This window comes from Lucilia sericata, unplaced genomic scaffold, assembly GCF_015586225.1.
Source record: "Lucilia sericata isolate MDLA Ls3-8-SP2 unplaced genomic scaffold, ASM1558622v1 Contig000268F_arrow, whole genome shotgun sequence".
Lineage (NCBI taxonomy): Eukaryota > Metazoa > Arthropoda > Insecta > Diptera > Calliphoridae > Lucilia > Lucilia sericata.
Window position 1 is genome coordinate 105,890 of NW_023994293.1, and position 14,895 is coordinate 120,784.

General features: G+C 30.2%; 2 protein-coding genes across 4 annotated transcripts in view; one reads left to right on the forward strand and one right to left on the reverse strand.

The window, feature by feature from the left end:
• Positions 1 to 203: 203 nt before the first annotated feature.
• On the reverse strand, positions 204 to 7,749 carry LOC119602998. Its single transcript, XM_037954846.1, is given in 6 exon segments — positions 204 to 1,872; positions 3,328 to 4,896; positions 4,898 to 4,946; positions 6,742 to 7,073; positions 7,141 to 7,375; positions 7,454 to 7,749. Coding segments are annotated over 6 exon segments (2,679 nt in total). The 5' UTR covers positions 7,549 to 7,749; the 3' UTR covers positions 204 to 1,473.
• Positions 7,750 to 12,236: 4,487 nt separating this feature from the next.
• LOC119602999 (semaphorin-1A) overlaps positions 12,237 to 14,895 on the forward strand; it is a 39,321-nt gene continuing 36,662 nt past the window's right edge. The window contains exon 1 of one of the 3 annotated variants that reach the window (XM_037954847.1): positions 12,237 to 12,434. The gene's annotated coding sequence lies outside the window, so the exon portion shown is untranslated. Of the gene's footprint in view, positions 12,435 to 12,542; positions 12,685 to 13,678; positions 13,802 to 14,895 lie in introns of those variants that run through there. The other 2 variants (XM_037954848.1, XM_037954849.1) reach the window with 2 other exon arrangements.

A 14,895-nucleotide genomic window follows, 5' to 3' on the forward strand; every position in this document is an offset into this window, starting at 1 on the left:
AGTTAGTTAGTTAGTTAGTTAGTTAGTTAGTTAGTTAGTTAGTTAGTTAGTTAGTTAGTTAGTTAGTTAGTTAGTTAGTTAGTTAGTAGTTAGTTAGTTAGTTAGTTAGTTAGTTAGTTGGTTACTTAATTAGTTAGTTGGAAGAATATTTCTTAGTTTTTTCCTTTTTAAATGAAACTCTTTTCGATTTGTATTTTTATTCCAAACTTTGTGATTATTTTTATTAATTTATTTTTATTTCTTGTGTCTTGCATTTATTTCTTTCAAATCACTACAAATAATAAAATATTATTTATCAAAACTCCAACTATTGGGCGATAATAATACAACACTACTTTATCAAATTAATAATAATACAAAATTGCAATAAGCAACCTTTATAAAAAAAAAACAATAAAAAAAATATAATTACAATCATAAAAAAAGATTAAATAATTTAATTACAACAACAATATAAAACTTAAAGTAAAAATTGCACAATTTTTTGTCTTGTAGGAAAAATGGTTTGTTTTACAATTAAACCTTTAAAAATATTTACTTTATAAAACTTTCGTTTTGTAAAAATATTTTAAAATTTTGTCCCCTGGGGGATCATGTACAGGGGAGTTCTATGTCTTTTTTTTTCATGTTGAGTATTAAAAATATTTTTTTAAAATTTCTTTTCTTAAACTTCTGAGGACGCAAAAATATTTTAAGTTTATTTTTGTTTATCTTAACTTCCTGTTACAAAATACATAATAAATATAGCTACATAAATGTTTAAAAAATAAGCTTTATTTTTATAGTTTGCTATAAAGCTTGTTTTGACGGCATATTACTGTTTTTCAATAACTTTTTATGTTTCTTAATAATTGGCACAATAAACTAAAACTAAGTTTTCAAAAAAAAAAAAACTTAATAAAATTAACTTATAGTTTAAACGGCTAAAAAGCTAAACAAATTGTTTCATTCACTTCATATCATTAGGGGAATGTTGAAATTATATAAGGACTAGTTTTTAAATAAATTATATAATTTTTTTTGTTTATAAAATAAATAACAAAATTTAGCAAAACAATTTTTGTACTCAATAAGCCAACAACTAAAATTAAACAGCTAAACAAAAATTTTTTTAAAAAAGCTTTTACACAAATAAGAAATTCTTAACAAAAATGTGTTACTAACACAAACAAGTATTTAGACTAAAACATTTAAAAACTTTTACATTTTTTTTTTCATAAAATGTAAATAATTTACTATAAAAAGTTTAAAGAGACGTTTCCTTTAAGAATGTTTTTTTGGGTTTTTTATAAAAAAAAATCCTTTTTTGTAAAAAGGTTTTTGTTAAAAATACAAACGTCTTTATAATATTTATGCTATTTTATGTTTAAGGAATGATCTTTTATAATCATATAATTAACTTTAACTTTATTCGCTCTCTCGTGGACTTCTTTGGCGTTTCTACTCTAAAACTCTAACTCTAATCCCGCCTTTTTAAAACAATATATAGGAATGATCGCGTTCTAATCTCCCTTTTGCTCTCATTGCTATATTACCCATGGGATCTGAGGGTGGTGGTATACCCGTTATTTCTTTAGCCGGTTCTTTATAGAAGATTTCTGTTCGTCCTGCTTTATAACCATAATATACTGAATCATAAGAACGTAATATTAAATCGGTTAATTGTTTATTATTCAACATGTCACGATGCATGCTTTCTAATGTATTCAGTTCTACTGGACTCCAAGGACCATTACGTTCTAAGGCATCCCATTTGGAATCGATACACATAAAACTATAGCTGCCATCACGTTTGTCGGCTTCAACATTAATATTTAAGGTTTGACTAAGATGAGATTCCATGTGGGGAAATTTGGAGACACAAATATCGAACTGGAAGGTAAAAAATTAAATCAATTTTAGATAAAAATGGAAAAGATTACACCGTATCGGAGTAAGTAATATTCTTAAAACGATATTCAGTTAGTTTCGTAGTAAATTACTAGAACTGAGGTAGAACAGAACTAGAACTGAACTAGAAATGAACTAGAAGTGAACTAGAACTGAACTGAACTAGAACTGAACTAGAACTGAACTAGAACTGAACTAGAACTGAACTAGAACTGAACTAGAACTGAACTAGAACTGAACTAGAACTGAACTAGAACTGAACTAGAACTGAACTAGAACTGAACTAGAACTGAACTAGAACTGAACTAGAACTGAACTAGAACTGAACTAGAACTGAACTAGAACCGAACTAGAACTGAACTAGAACTGAACTAGAACTGAACTAGAACTGAACTGAACTAGAAATGAACTAGAAATGAACTAAAACTGAACTAGAACTAGAACTGAACTGGAACTGAACTGGAACTGAACTAGAACTGAACTAGAACTGAACTAGAACTGAACTAGAACTGAACTAGAACTGAACTAGAACTGAACTAGAACTGAACTAGAACTGAACTAGAACTGAACTAGAACTGAACTAGAACTGAACTAGAACTGAACTAGAACTGAACTAGAACTGAACTAGAACTGAACTAGAACTGAACTAGAACTGAACTAGAACTGAACTAGAACTGAACTAGAACTGAACTAGAACTGAACTAGAACTGAACTAGAACTGAACTTGAACTGAACTAGAACTGAATTAGAACTGAACTAGAACTGAACTGGAACTGAACTAGGACTGAACTGGAACTGAACTAGAACTGAACTTGAACTGGACTAGAACTGAACTTGAACTGAACTAGAACTGATCTAGAACTGAACTAGAACTGAACTAGAACTGAACTAGAACTGAACTAGAACTGAACTAGAACTAGAAGTGAACTAGAACTGAACTAGAACTGAACTAGAACTGAACTAGAACTGAACTGGAACTGAACTAGGACTGAACTGGAACTGAACTAGAACTGAACTTGAACTGGACTAGAACTGAACTTGAACTGAACTGAAACTGAACTGAAACTGATCTAGAACTGAACTAGAACTGAACTAGAACTGAACTAGAACTAAAATAGAACTGAACTAGAACTGAACTAGTACTGAACTAGAACTGAACTAGAACTGAACTAGAACTGAACTAGAACTGAACTAGAACTGAACTAGAACTGAACTAGAACTGAACTAGAACTGAACTAGAACTGAACTAGAACTGAACTAGAACTGAACTAGAACTGAACTAGAACTGAACTAGAACTGAACTAGAACTGAACTAGAACTGATCTAAAACTGAACTAGAACTGAACTAGAACTGAACTAGAACTAGAACTGAACTAGAACTGATTTGGATAAAAATATAAAATTTTAAAGATTTTTTTTTAATTTCATTAAACTCACCATTTTCTGTACGATTTTAGCATGCTGCGAACAACCCTCCTCCATAATCAACAGCAGAGTCATATTCTGCTGACCACACACATACAATTCAGCCTTTTGCAAACCATCCTGATTGCCCGCGTTCGAGGAAAGACAAGTCAAAACATCTACCGCATCATCACACTTAAGAGAATTGCGTTTGCCTAAAGTCTTTGAAGTATTCAAAGGAGTTTGAATTTCTATATTAGCACCAGGAGTAGCATCCCAAGCTGGTCGTTCCTCATTCAAAGCCAACACCGAAAGCTTAGCCATAAGGGGTGTTAAAGGTACCCCACCCAATTGTTTACGGGTGGTAGTTACAGCCGGACGTTCCCCAGAGGGTGTAGAATCCGATATTGACTTCAATGGTAAACTAAGAGATTTTTTATCCAAAGGTGTTTTAGGTTTTTGTTGACTGAAAGAGTTTTCCAAATTTAAATTACGATCGGGTTTGTTAGTATTAGTGGGATTTCTAAGAGATTCATCCAATTTCTTAAGCTCATTATCGAATTCTTTAAACTCTTCTATTAGCTTGGCTATATCCTCATCTTGTTTACTTTCCTCGCTGGCTTCACCCCATAATTTATAGTATTTTTCCAGGAATTCCTGAAACAAACTACGCGATATGGGTTGACCATTGGCATTAAACACTGGATTGGTGGGATCTGTTATGGTGCGGGAAGTTTTATTATTTTCATCCGAATTATCAGAATTCTCTTCTTCATCTATGAAATCTGGAGACATATCTGTGGCAGCATTGCCATTACGATTAACATCAGTCTTAAAACTTTGAGAGATTTGTTTTAAAGAAATCTTTTTGGAGAATTTCTTTAAAGAATCATGGATATCGGTTAGAGAGTTGCGACGTTCCATTTTATTGGGATTGGTTATGAAATTGTGGAAGAATTTTTCAAAATCTTTTTTCAAAGAATTACGTCTATTGATTTGATGCAAAGTATTGTTTTGTTCCACCTGTTTATTGGAGTTGTTTTCATCTTCTGGATTGGCACATATAGACATAATGTTGCCTACGGCCAAAACCTTATTCTCAGCCATGGGAGTGGAGCAAACAGAGGTGCGTCCTATGAATTCGGGATAAGAATCAGTTTCATCAAAGTTAATGGAAGCAATGCCGGATTCTGGCAATTCTTTATTGGAATAGTTTTTAATGCGCAAAGGCAAGTGCGTAGGTCTAGTCATCATGAGACTTTTAGGCCTTACAGGACCGGGGGTGGTTATGGTTGTGATGTTAGTGGCCTCTTCTGCCTGTTCCTCGGGATGTTCACTTATACTTTGTGTAGTATTCTCTTCGGGTATATGGGTGAATATAAGAGATTTATCTCTTTTCATTTTACGTTTATTATATTGAAACGGCAAAGGCCCTTGACCCAATTGAGTGGTCTGTAGATTTTGAGCTCTCTGAGCTTCAGCTTGTAGTTTACGATATTGTAGAGTCTCCAGATAGACTACTAACATTTGGACACCATTGGGTATGTGAAATTCTGAGGAGGTTAATTGTTCCCCTGTGGTTCTTATATGCAAAGGATCGGTTTAAAACGATTTGTTTGGTAACAGCATCGCTAAGTTGAGAGGCAACGACTCTGCGGAGAGAAAATAGAATTTTATTAAGTTCTATACTAGTTCAGTTCTAGTTGAGTTCTTGTTCAGTTTTAGTTCAGTTCTAGTTTAGTTCAGTTCTAGTTCAGTTCTAGTTTAGTTCTAGTTCAGTTCTAGTTCAGTTCTAGTTCAGTTCTAGTTCAGTTCTAGTTCAGTTCTAGTTCAGTTCTAGTTTAGTTCTAGTTTACTTCTAGTTCAGTTCTAGTTCAGTTCTAGTTCAGTTCTAGTTCACTTCTAGTTCACATCTAGTTCAGTTCTAGTTCAGTTCTAGTTCAGTTCTAGTTCAGTTCTAGTTCAGTTCTAGTTTAGTTCTAGTTCAGTTCTAGTTCAGTTCTAGTTCAGTTCTAGTTCAGTTCTAGTTCAGTTCTAGTTCAGTTCTAGTTCAGTTCTAGTTCAGTTCTAGTTCAGTTCTAGTTCAGTTCTAGTTCAGTTCTAGTTCAGTTCTAGTTCAGTTCTAGTTCAGTTCTAGTTCAGTTCTAGTTCAGTTCTAGTTCAGTTCTAGTTCAGTTCTAGTTCAGTTCTAGTTCAGTTCTAGTTCAGTTCTAGTTCAGTGCTAGTTAAGTTCTAGTTAAGTTCTAGTTCAGTTCTAGTTCAGTTCTAGTTCAGTTCTAGTTCAGTTCTAGTTCAGTTCTAGTTCAGTTCTAGTTCAGTTCTAGTTCAGTTCTAGTTCAGTTCTAGTTCAGTTCTAGTTCAGTTCTAGTTCAGTTCTAGTTCAGTTCTAGTTCAGTTCTAGTTCAGTTCTAGTTCATTTCTAGTTCAGTTCTAGTTCAGTTCTAGTTCAGTTCTTGTTCAGTTCTAGTTCAGTTCAGTTCTAGTTCAGTTCAGTTCTAGTTCAGTTCTTGTTCAGTTCTAGTTCAGTTCTAGTTCAGTTCTAGTTCAGTTCTAGTTCAGTTCTAGTTCAGTTGTAGTTAAGTTCTAGTTCATTTCTAGTTCAGTTCTAGTTCAGTTCTAGTTCAGTTCTAGTTCAGTTCAGTTCTAGTTCAGTTCTAGTTCAGTTCTAGTTCAGTTCTTGTTCAGTTCTAGTTCAGTTCTAGTTCAGTTCTAGTTCAGTTCTAGTTCAGTTCTAGTTCAGTTCTAGTTCAATTCTAGTTCAATTCTAGTTCAGTTCTAGTTCAATTCTAGTTCAATTCTAGTTCAGTTCTAGTTCATTTCTAGTTCAGTTCTAGTTTATTTCTATTTCAGTTCTAGTTCTGTTCTGGTTCTGTTCTAGTTCAGTTCTAGTTCAGTTCTAGTTCAGTTCTAGTTCAGTTCTAGTTCAGTTCTAGTTCAGTTCTAGTTTAGTTCTAGTCCAGTTCTAGTTCAGTTAGTTCAGTTCTAGTTCAGTTCTAGTTCAGTTCTAGTCAGTCTAGTTCAGTTCTAGTTCAGTTCTAGTTCAGTTCTAGTTCAGTTCTAGTTCAGTTCTAGTTCAGTTCTAGTTCAGTTCAGTTCTAGTTCAGTTCTAGTTCAGTTCTAGTTCAGTTCTAGTTCAGTTCTAGTTCAGTTCTAGTTCAGTTCTAGTTCAGTTCTAGTTCAGTTCTAGTTCAGTTCTAGTTCAGTTCTAGTTCAGTTCTAGTTCAGTTCTAGTTCAGTTCTAGTTCAGTTCTAGTTCAGTTCTAGTTCAGTTCTAGTCAGTTCTAGTTCAGTTCTAGTTCAGTTCTAGTTCAGTTCTAGTTCCATTCTAGTTCAGTTCTAGTTCAGTTCAAGTTTAGTACTATTTCAGTTCTAGTTTAGTACTATTTCTGTGCTAGTTCAGTTCTGCCTTCCATTTTATATAGTTTTAGTTCAGTTCTAGTTACTTACTTGTTATGATATAGAATGGCACCACCCAAAACACCTTTGGTCTGCTGACAACACTGCAAAGTTTGTATAGCTTCCAAAAAGATATTACTGGCCGTTTTGGGCATTCTTAGTTTGGGTACATTTTGAAATATATTGCCATTATATTGCAAAATTGGTAGATATGTTTCAAATATATGATATAATTTTTCCGATAAATTCTTGTACTGAGACTGCAAAGGAAATTGATCATAGACCAGTTGCAAATCACGATGATAAAACTTCACCAAAGAGGCCAACAAGTCAGCACGATGTTGCAACATATAATCAGAGATATTGCGATCAGTGCCCACGGCCTGATAAAGAACAAAATGGTAAAGTTAAAAAAAGGATTTTATTGAAAATTTCAAAAGTTTTACTCACCAATATAAACCGACCAAATTCTTTAAAAACAAATTTGCCATTTTGCAAGGAAATAATGCGTGGCTTAAAGAAACAATCTTTAAGAAAATAAGAAGAACCCATTAACTGGCCGCACAAGGCCACCTTTTGGGTATCCGACACCCAACTGGGATGGAAATATAAAACCGCCTTAACCGGATCAGCAGCCTCATCCTTCAAACACTCGGTATCGTAAACAAACACAATCATAGTTTCCCTGTAATATTAATATTTTATTACAAATATATTTAAAATAATTTTTATTTTATTTAATTTTTTTTTTTGGATAATAAACCTTTCTTCATGTAATTTTGTTAATTTAGCATTTTCTAAATTCTGTTGTATGGAAGACCAACGTTTAAACTCTACTTTACGCCAGGTTTTAAACATATTTTGTTTTTACTTTTACACTAATTCTTCGAGACTTTTTTAAATATTTGCTTATGAAAACAAATCTTATCTTTTGCTTTCTTTTTTGTATTTTGTTTATTTGATAAAAAAACAACATGCAAGAAGTATTCCTTTGCTTTATTAACACATTCAAACGTCTACTATTAACTGATAATAATAAAATAAAGGCCAATATTGCCAACCCCTCTTATTAGACTACATCAACAAACTGCCACCATCAACAACATCATCTTCTTTAGGCACATCTTATATTGCTTTTCAAACAACAACAACAGCAACATCATCATCATGTGCGAGTATGAGTACTTCTACACAGTATTTAAATAGTTGTTTAAACAACCTTAGACTTTTTCCACAAATAAAAAAACTTGTGATTGATATATTGTACGGTTGAGTGAAAAGTTTACAGCTCAAAAAATATCAATTACAACATGCATTGTGACAGTTGTAATGTATGAATAGGATAGATAGGGTGGGTGGGGGATTGTAGACTTTGTGGAGACATATAAAATATTAATCTTAAAAAGTTTTATTTTCTGTTAAACAAGTTGTATAGAACTGTGTTAAAGGAATTTCCTATAGATATTAGTTACGGTTAAGAACTTTTAATGAAGAGATTTTTTATTAAACATAAATGCAAAAAGTTTTCAAATAGTAAAAGAAAACTGTTAAAATTAATTAAGTGAAAAAATATTTATACATAACTAGGTTACAATTTATATGTAAAACTAACCTCAATGAAATACATTTTATAAAAAAGTTATAAAAGATTTTATAAGTGACCATAGGATTTAAACATTATTTTTAGTGAAAATTTAAAATTTTAAGTGAAAATTAAAATTTTTGTGAAATTTTGAATTTCGTTGAAAATTTTAAATTTATGTGAAGATTTTAATTGTTATTAAAAATTTCAATTTTTAGTAAAAATTTTAATTTTTAATAAAAATTAGTGAAAATCTCCAATTTTAGTAAAAATTTTAGTTTTTATTAAAACTTAGTAAAAATATAAAATTTCTAGAAAATTCGGTTCGGTTTACCGTTCTAGTTCAGTTTCAGTTTAGTTCTAATTCAGTTATATGTAGTTCAGTTCTAATTCAGTTGTAGTTCAGTTCTAATACAGTTCTAGTTCAGTTCTAGTTCAATTCCAGTTCAGTTTTAGTTTAGTTCTAGTTCAGTTCTAGTTCGTTTCGAGTTCAGTTCTAGTTCAGTTCAAGTTCAGTTCTAGTTCAGTTCAGTTCTAGTTCAGATCTAGTTCAGTTCTAGTTCAGTTCTAGTTCAGTTCTAGTTCAGTTCTAGTTCAGTTGTAGTTCAGTTCTAGTTCAGTTCTAGTTCAGTTCTAGTTCAGTTCTAGTTCAGTTGTAGTTCAGTTCTAGTTCAGTTCTAGTTCAGTTCTAGTTCAGTTCTAGTTCAGTTCTAGTTCAGTTCTAGTTCAGTTCTAGTTCAGTTCTAATTCAGTTCTAGTTCAGTTCTAGTTCAGTTCTAGTTCAGTTCTAGTTCAGTTCTAGTTCAGTTCTAGTTCAGTTCTAGTTCAGTTCTAGTTCAGTTCTAGTTAAGTTCTAGTTCAGTTCTAGTTCAGTTCTAGTTCAGTTCTAGTTCAGTTCTAGTTCAGTTTTAGTTCAGTTCTAGTTCAGTTCTAGTTCAGTTCTAGTTCAGTTCTAGTTCAGTTCAAGTTCAAGTTCAGTTCTATTTCAGTTCTAGTTCAGTTCTAGTTCAGTTCTAGTTAAGTTTTAGTTCAGTTCTAGGTTAGTTCCAGTTCTTGTTCAGTTCTAGTTCAGTTCCAGTTTAGTTCAGTTCTAGTTCAGTTCAGTTCTATTTCAGTTCTATTTCAGTTATAGTTCAGTTATAGTTCAGTTCTAGTTCAGTTCTAGTTCAGTTCTAGTTCAGTTCTAGTTCAGTTCTAGTTCAGTTCTAGTTCAGTTCTAGTTCAGTTCTAGTTCAGTTCTAGTTCAGTTCTAGTTCAGTTCTAGTTCAGTTCTAGTTCAGTTCTAGTTCAGTTCTAGTTCAGTTCTAGTTCAGTTCTAGTTCAGTTCTAGTTAAGTTCTAGTTTAGTTCTAGTTTAGTTCTAGTTCAGTACTAGTTCAGTTCTGGTTGAGTTTTAGTTGAGTCTAGTCCAGTTCTAGTTGAGTTTTAGTTCAGTTGTGGTTCAGTTCAATTGCAGTTCTAAGTCAGTTGTAGTTCTGTTCTAGATCAATTCTAGTTCAGTTGTAGATCAATCAGTTCTAGTTGAGTTTATAATCAGTTTGATATCAAACACAATTTTATATCTCGTGTTTCACCTATAAATTTCTAATACGATTTCTGTTATAACAAAATGCAATTAATATTTTGCTAATTAAGACCTCTGTCCACTTAAAAGAAACTATAGACTAACACATATTTTACAAAACCGATCCCTACTATACATTTTTTAAATCTAATTAGACTTATTGTTGCAAAAAATATACATACTACTCATCCTTCTTATCTATAAAGAAAATAACTCAAAGCAAATAATAAATAATAAAAACTAATAATAAAATATTGACTGTTTTTAGTTTCAACAAGCCGAACATATAGAGGGGTAAAAAATCAATGAAATTATAAATGTAAAAAGAAATATACAACAACCTCTTATCATCGCCATCCAACAAACTGTCCATAAAATCAACAAAATCATTAAAAACTGAATTAAAGAAAAGCATCGTTTTTTTCGTTTTGCTAATAATGAGCATGCAATAAATTATCTGTAAATAAAATTAAGTAAATATAATTAAATTTATAAAATAAAACTATAAAAAAAATATGAAAAAAACTATACCAACAAAAATTTGCAAACATTTTTTCAGGCATGTCGTCTGTGGTGTTGTTGTTTGCCTTAGAGGGGCGTTACTTTGCCAGTATACTTTATAACACAAAATACTCACTTGGCCATTTTTGCTAATAATTTTCTTTTTAGATGTTTTAATAATTGTTACACAAAGATTTGGCTTATTTACTAGTTGTTTAATTTATAATAATTTTGTTAAAATTTAATTTATAACATTATTTTTTCATTTGTTTTTTTTTCTGTTTTATCAATAAAATTCCACTACACTTGTGGTTTTGTTGTGTATACACTGCTATAGCCCTGCGCCGACAAATTTTAACGTCGGCGGCGGCTGACACTAAAAATATCGGCGGCGGCTTAAAATCGACTGTAAGCCGGTTAAGTTCGCAAATACGCTTAATTTCAAAATTTTCAAAGATTTTAAATAAAAACGGAATCCGAGAGATAAAAAGTGAGATTTTGTATATAATTTATAACAATAAAATAGAGCAAGCACAAAAGTTGTGTGAGAAATTATGCAAGGATGGAAAAAAATAAAAAAATTTAAAAAATTAAAAAAAATTAAAATTTGATTAATTCTTAAAAATTAAAAACAAATTCTTTCACCAAGTTTTTTGCCAGATATTTATTTTTGCCGCATAGTGTAATCTATATAATAAAATTTTGACTCATTCATGTCTGTTCTGTAAACCGATTTGTTTTCAAAACCGAGAAGCTTTTAAAACCGAATTTTGTGTTCTGCAAATCGAATTTTTATTTCAACGTTAAATTCAGAAAAATAAACAAAATTAAATGAAAAAGAGTTTAAAATGTCCATAGCATTTATATTAAGTTACAAAAATTATGTATTTAATTTATTAGAATAAAATTAAATTCGATTTACTTTCGACTAGATTTGTGTACTCGGTTTTAAAACGAGAAAAATTATGAGAACTCGGATTCGGTTTACAGAACAGACAGGATTGTGAAAGTGCCAGACACCTGCCCGCTTACTTTTTTAATGAACGACGTTACGCTTTAAACTGTTTTTGTATATTTTCTAGTTAAGGAGATATGAGGTTACCGAATTTACCCCCTAAACATTAGAATTTCCAAAAACCCCTACTTAGTGCATCTATTTGGTAGGAGACCAACCTCCTGTCCAAATTTTAGATCTTTAGCTTCAACCATTTAGTCTGTGCGATAATGATCAGTCAGAGAATCAGTCAGTCAGTAACGTTAGAATTTTATATATATAGATTGAGTACAATACAATTTAATGATAAATACATTTTTTTCAAAGGTAGCACAGTTCATATTGGTGATAAAGTGATGCATCTCTAACGCATTATTGTTTGTTTGATGTTTTCCTTGTTTGTTATATGCAGTTTATTATAATTCATGCTTTTAATTGAAAATAAGTTATTAAGAGTGAAACTATTATAATTCTTCGTAGTTTTCTTTTCTTGAATATTTTGTACCGTAAATATAGCACTGCACTATCTACTGTTTATTTACAGTTGTGGCAGTGCATTATACGGGTAAGGCTGTTTCTACGATATTTTGCTTTAGATAATACAGTTTATTTTAGATAATAAAGTGTACTAAGGCGGTGTTTGTTTGGCTTCTTTTAATTTTTTCTACGATTTTAGTTTATTTATCTATAATTTTATAAACCTAAATCGTAAATTGCTTATTTTAATTTTTGTCCATTTTATTTTATTTTATTTATTTTTTTAATTATTTTTCTATTTATTCTTGTTTTGTTATTGTTTTTACATTTATTACTACTACTTTTTTGTTTTCTCATTCTCTTTTATTTTTACTACCTTTTATCAGCAACTGTGTACACTTTTATGTATACCCACATTAATTTTTAGTTAGTAATATGTTTGTAGGCGGCCATATTAGTAGTGTTTTACGAGTAAAGTGAAAATTATTTTATATATTGTGTTTGTGTTATATTTCTTTTAATTTTAATTATGATTTTCAATAAATAAAATAGCAAACTAAGTTTATAAATAATAAAAGAAAACTTTAAGTTATAAAGAAACTATTTGTGAGTTAAAAAAATAAATTGGTGAGTGTTAAATAAAAAAAATAATATAGTAAAGCATAAAAACTATATAAAAATAGAACCAAAAATAAAAATGAAGAAAATCATTTTATGAAAAAAAAAACAAAAAAATAAAGCCAGCATAAAAATAATAAAATAAAAATTGATGCTTGTTGGTAAAACAAAATACAAGAAGAGGAAAAAAATGAACAAACAATTTGTGTGTGAGTTAAAGTTATAACAAAAAAAACTGCATTATAACAACAACTTCAATGTAAGAAAATCAAACAACAACAACAACTACTATGAACAATATTTATGTTTTTTTATGTGTGTATGTTGCTACGTTTTGTGTTTTTTATGCTTTTTTATATACAGAGTAGAAGAAAAAAAAAGCAAACAGGTTTTTGGGAGTCACTTTTGGTTACACAAACAAGTTTCTGGTTTTTTGTCTTTTTATCTTGGTTTTTTATGGTGTGTGCTTTTTTCTTCATAGGAGTAAAAATGTTTGTTTGTACGTTTGCCTGCATTTATGTTGCTTTTTATGGTTTTAGGTTTCTTGTTGTTGTTTTCTTTTATATATTGATTGGTGTATTAGTTTTTTTTTTATTAAGGTAAGAAAACGAGAAATAAAGAGCATCTACTTTGAGCTTAATGGGTTTCTTTCTCTTGCTGTTTGTGTAGCTCTTGGCAGGCATGGAAATTCCGTACTTTAGTACTTTTTCTTGCTGTTTAGTGTACTGGAAAGTAGTTTAAGCCTTGGTATAAAGGTATAAAGACTTGACTCTAATCTATAGTCTTATCTATGTTCTAGTACCTTTGTATATAGTCTAGTCTTTAGTCTACTCTGTAGTTTAGTATATTTCTTAGTCTATAGTCTAGTACCTATATGGTCTAATATATAGTCTAGCCTATAGTTTAGTTTAAAGTCTAGTCTATAGTCTAGTCTATAATATAAACAATGTTACAGTCTTTAGTCTAGTTTATAATCCAATCAATAGTCTTGTGGAGAACTGGTTTAGTACTTTTAAGTCTAAACAAGTAGGTACTCTTTTTGCTTTGGAAATAATACAATTTCAAGATTTCTGTTTTCCATGTCTGTCACTTGGTAAATGAAACTGTGTTTGTGTGTGTTAAGTTGTTTTTAATTTATGCTTAAAGACAGCAACAACAACAACAACAATAAATAACCAATGTAAAACCTGATTGTCTCTCTTTATTTTTCTCTACTTAGCTTAAAAACTTAACAAAAATAGTAAAATCTAAACTATAGTCGTGTTTAGTTGTTAAAGCATCATAGTTGTGTTCAAGAAAAACTTATAAATACAGAAAATTATAGATAACAACAACAAGAACATAAAAAAAAACTGGTCACCCAAGTGAAGCTACAGGTGTATATTAATTATTAGCTATATAAATTTTATCTACAGGTTTTTATTTAGGCTGATGGCCTCAATTTTTACGAAAAAAATTTCCTTAATTCTTCACCCCAAAAAAAAAAAGAAAACATAAATAAAAAAAGAAATTTTAAAAATAAAAGCAAACTTAAAGGATTAAATTATATAAATAATTATCATTTTGTTGTAATAAATTAAAATTTTCAACCCCCCTCTTGGTTCGTACAAACTGGGAAAAAAAAAACAAGACGACTTTTTGTCTGAGTTCTATAATATTAAAAATTTACTTAAACTAGATGACTGTGTGTTCCAACAACTGCATTTAGTGTGACGGGTGTAAATTTATATAGGTTTATGTGTGTGTGTGTGTATACAACTGCTCTGTTTACATTATTTATTATCATCAGCATACATGTTCTTTAGTACACTACTCTTTACACCACTCCACTTTTATACAACTCTTAGTAGAGTTTCATTATTCTGTGTGTGTGTGTATATTGCTGGCTGTTAGTTTTTGTAAGAGTTTTTTTTTAATAGTTCTTTTGAAATATAAAGAAAAAGCAACAACAACAAGTAAAACAACAAAAACTATAATTTATATTGAAACAAACAAGGGAGTGTGCATTAAACTGTAACGTAACCAGCAAATGTAATACAAAAAAAAAAAACAACCAGAAAAAAGTATGAAATTTGTTTCTTAAAAACTTTAAGTGGTACCCATTTACCCAAAAACTACAACAACAACAATAACGAAAAAATCATGTCAGTGAAGTGTAAATATTTATTTTAAAACAATAAACTCCCACAGTGCTAAGACAACAACAAATTAGGGAGAAATTTAAAAATCGAAAAAAATTAAGAAAAAAAGTGAAAATAGAAACCCTTAAAATGAAAATTGATACCGAAAACAAGCAATTTAATTAAAATGTAATAAATCATGAAAATTATAATCAATTACAACAAAAAAGTGACTTAAAAGGACCAAAAAAACTAAAAATTTACCAATGAAATATTATAAAAAATACAATAAATTGATAAAAAATTTACAACTCATGGATTAAAAATTAAAAAAAGTTTATTAAACAATT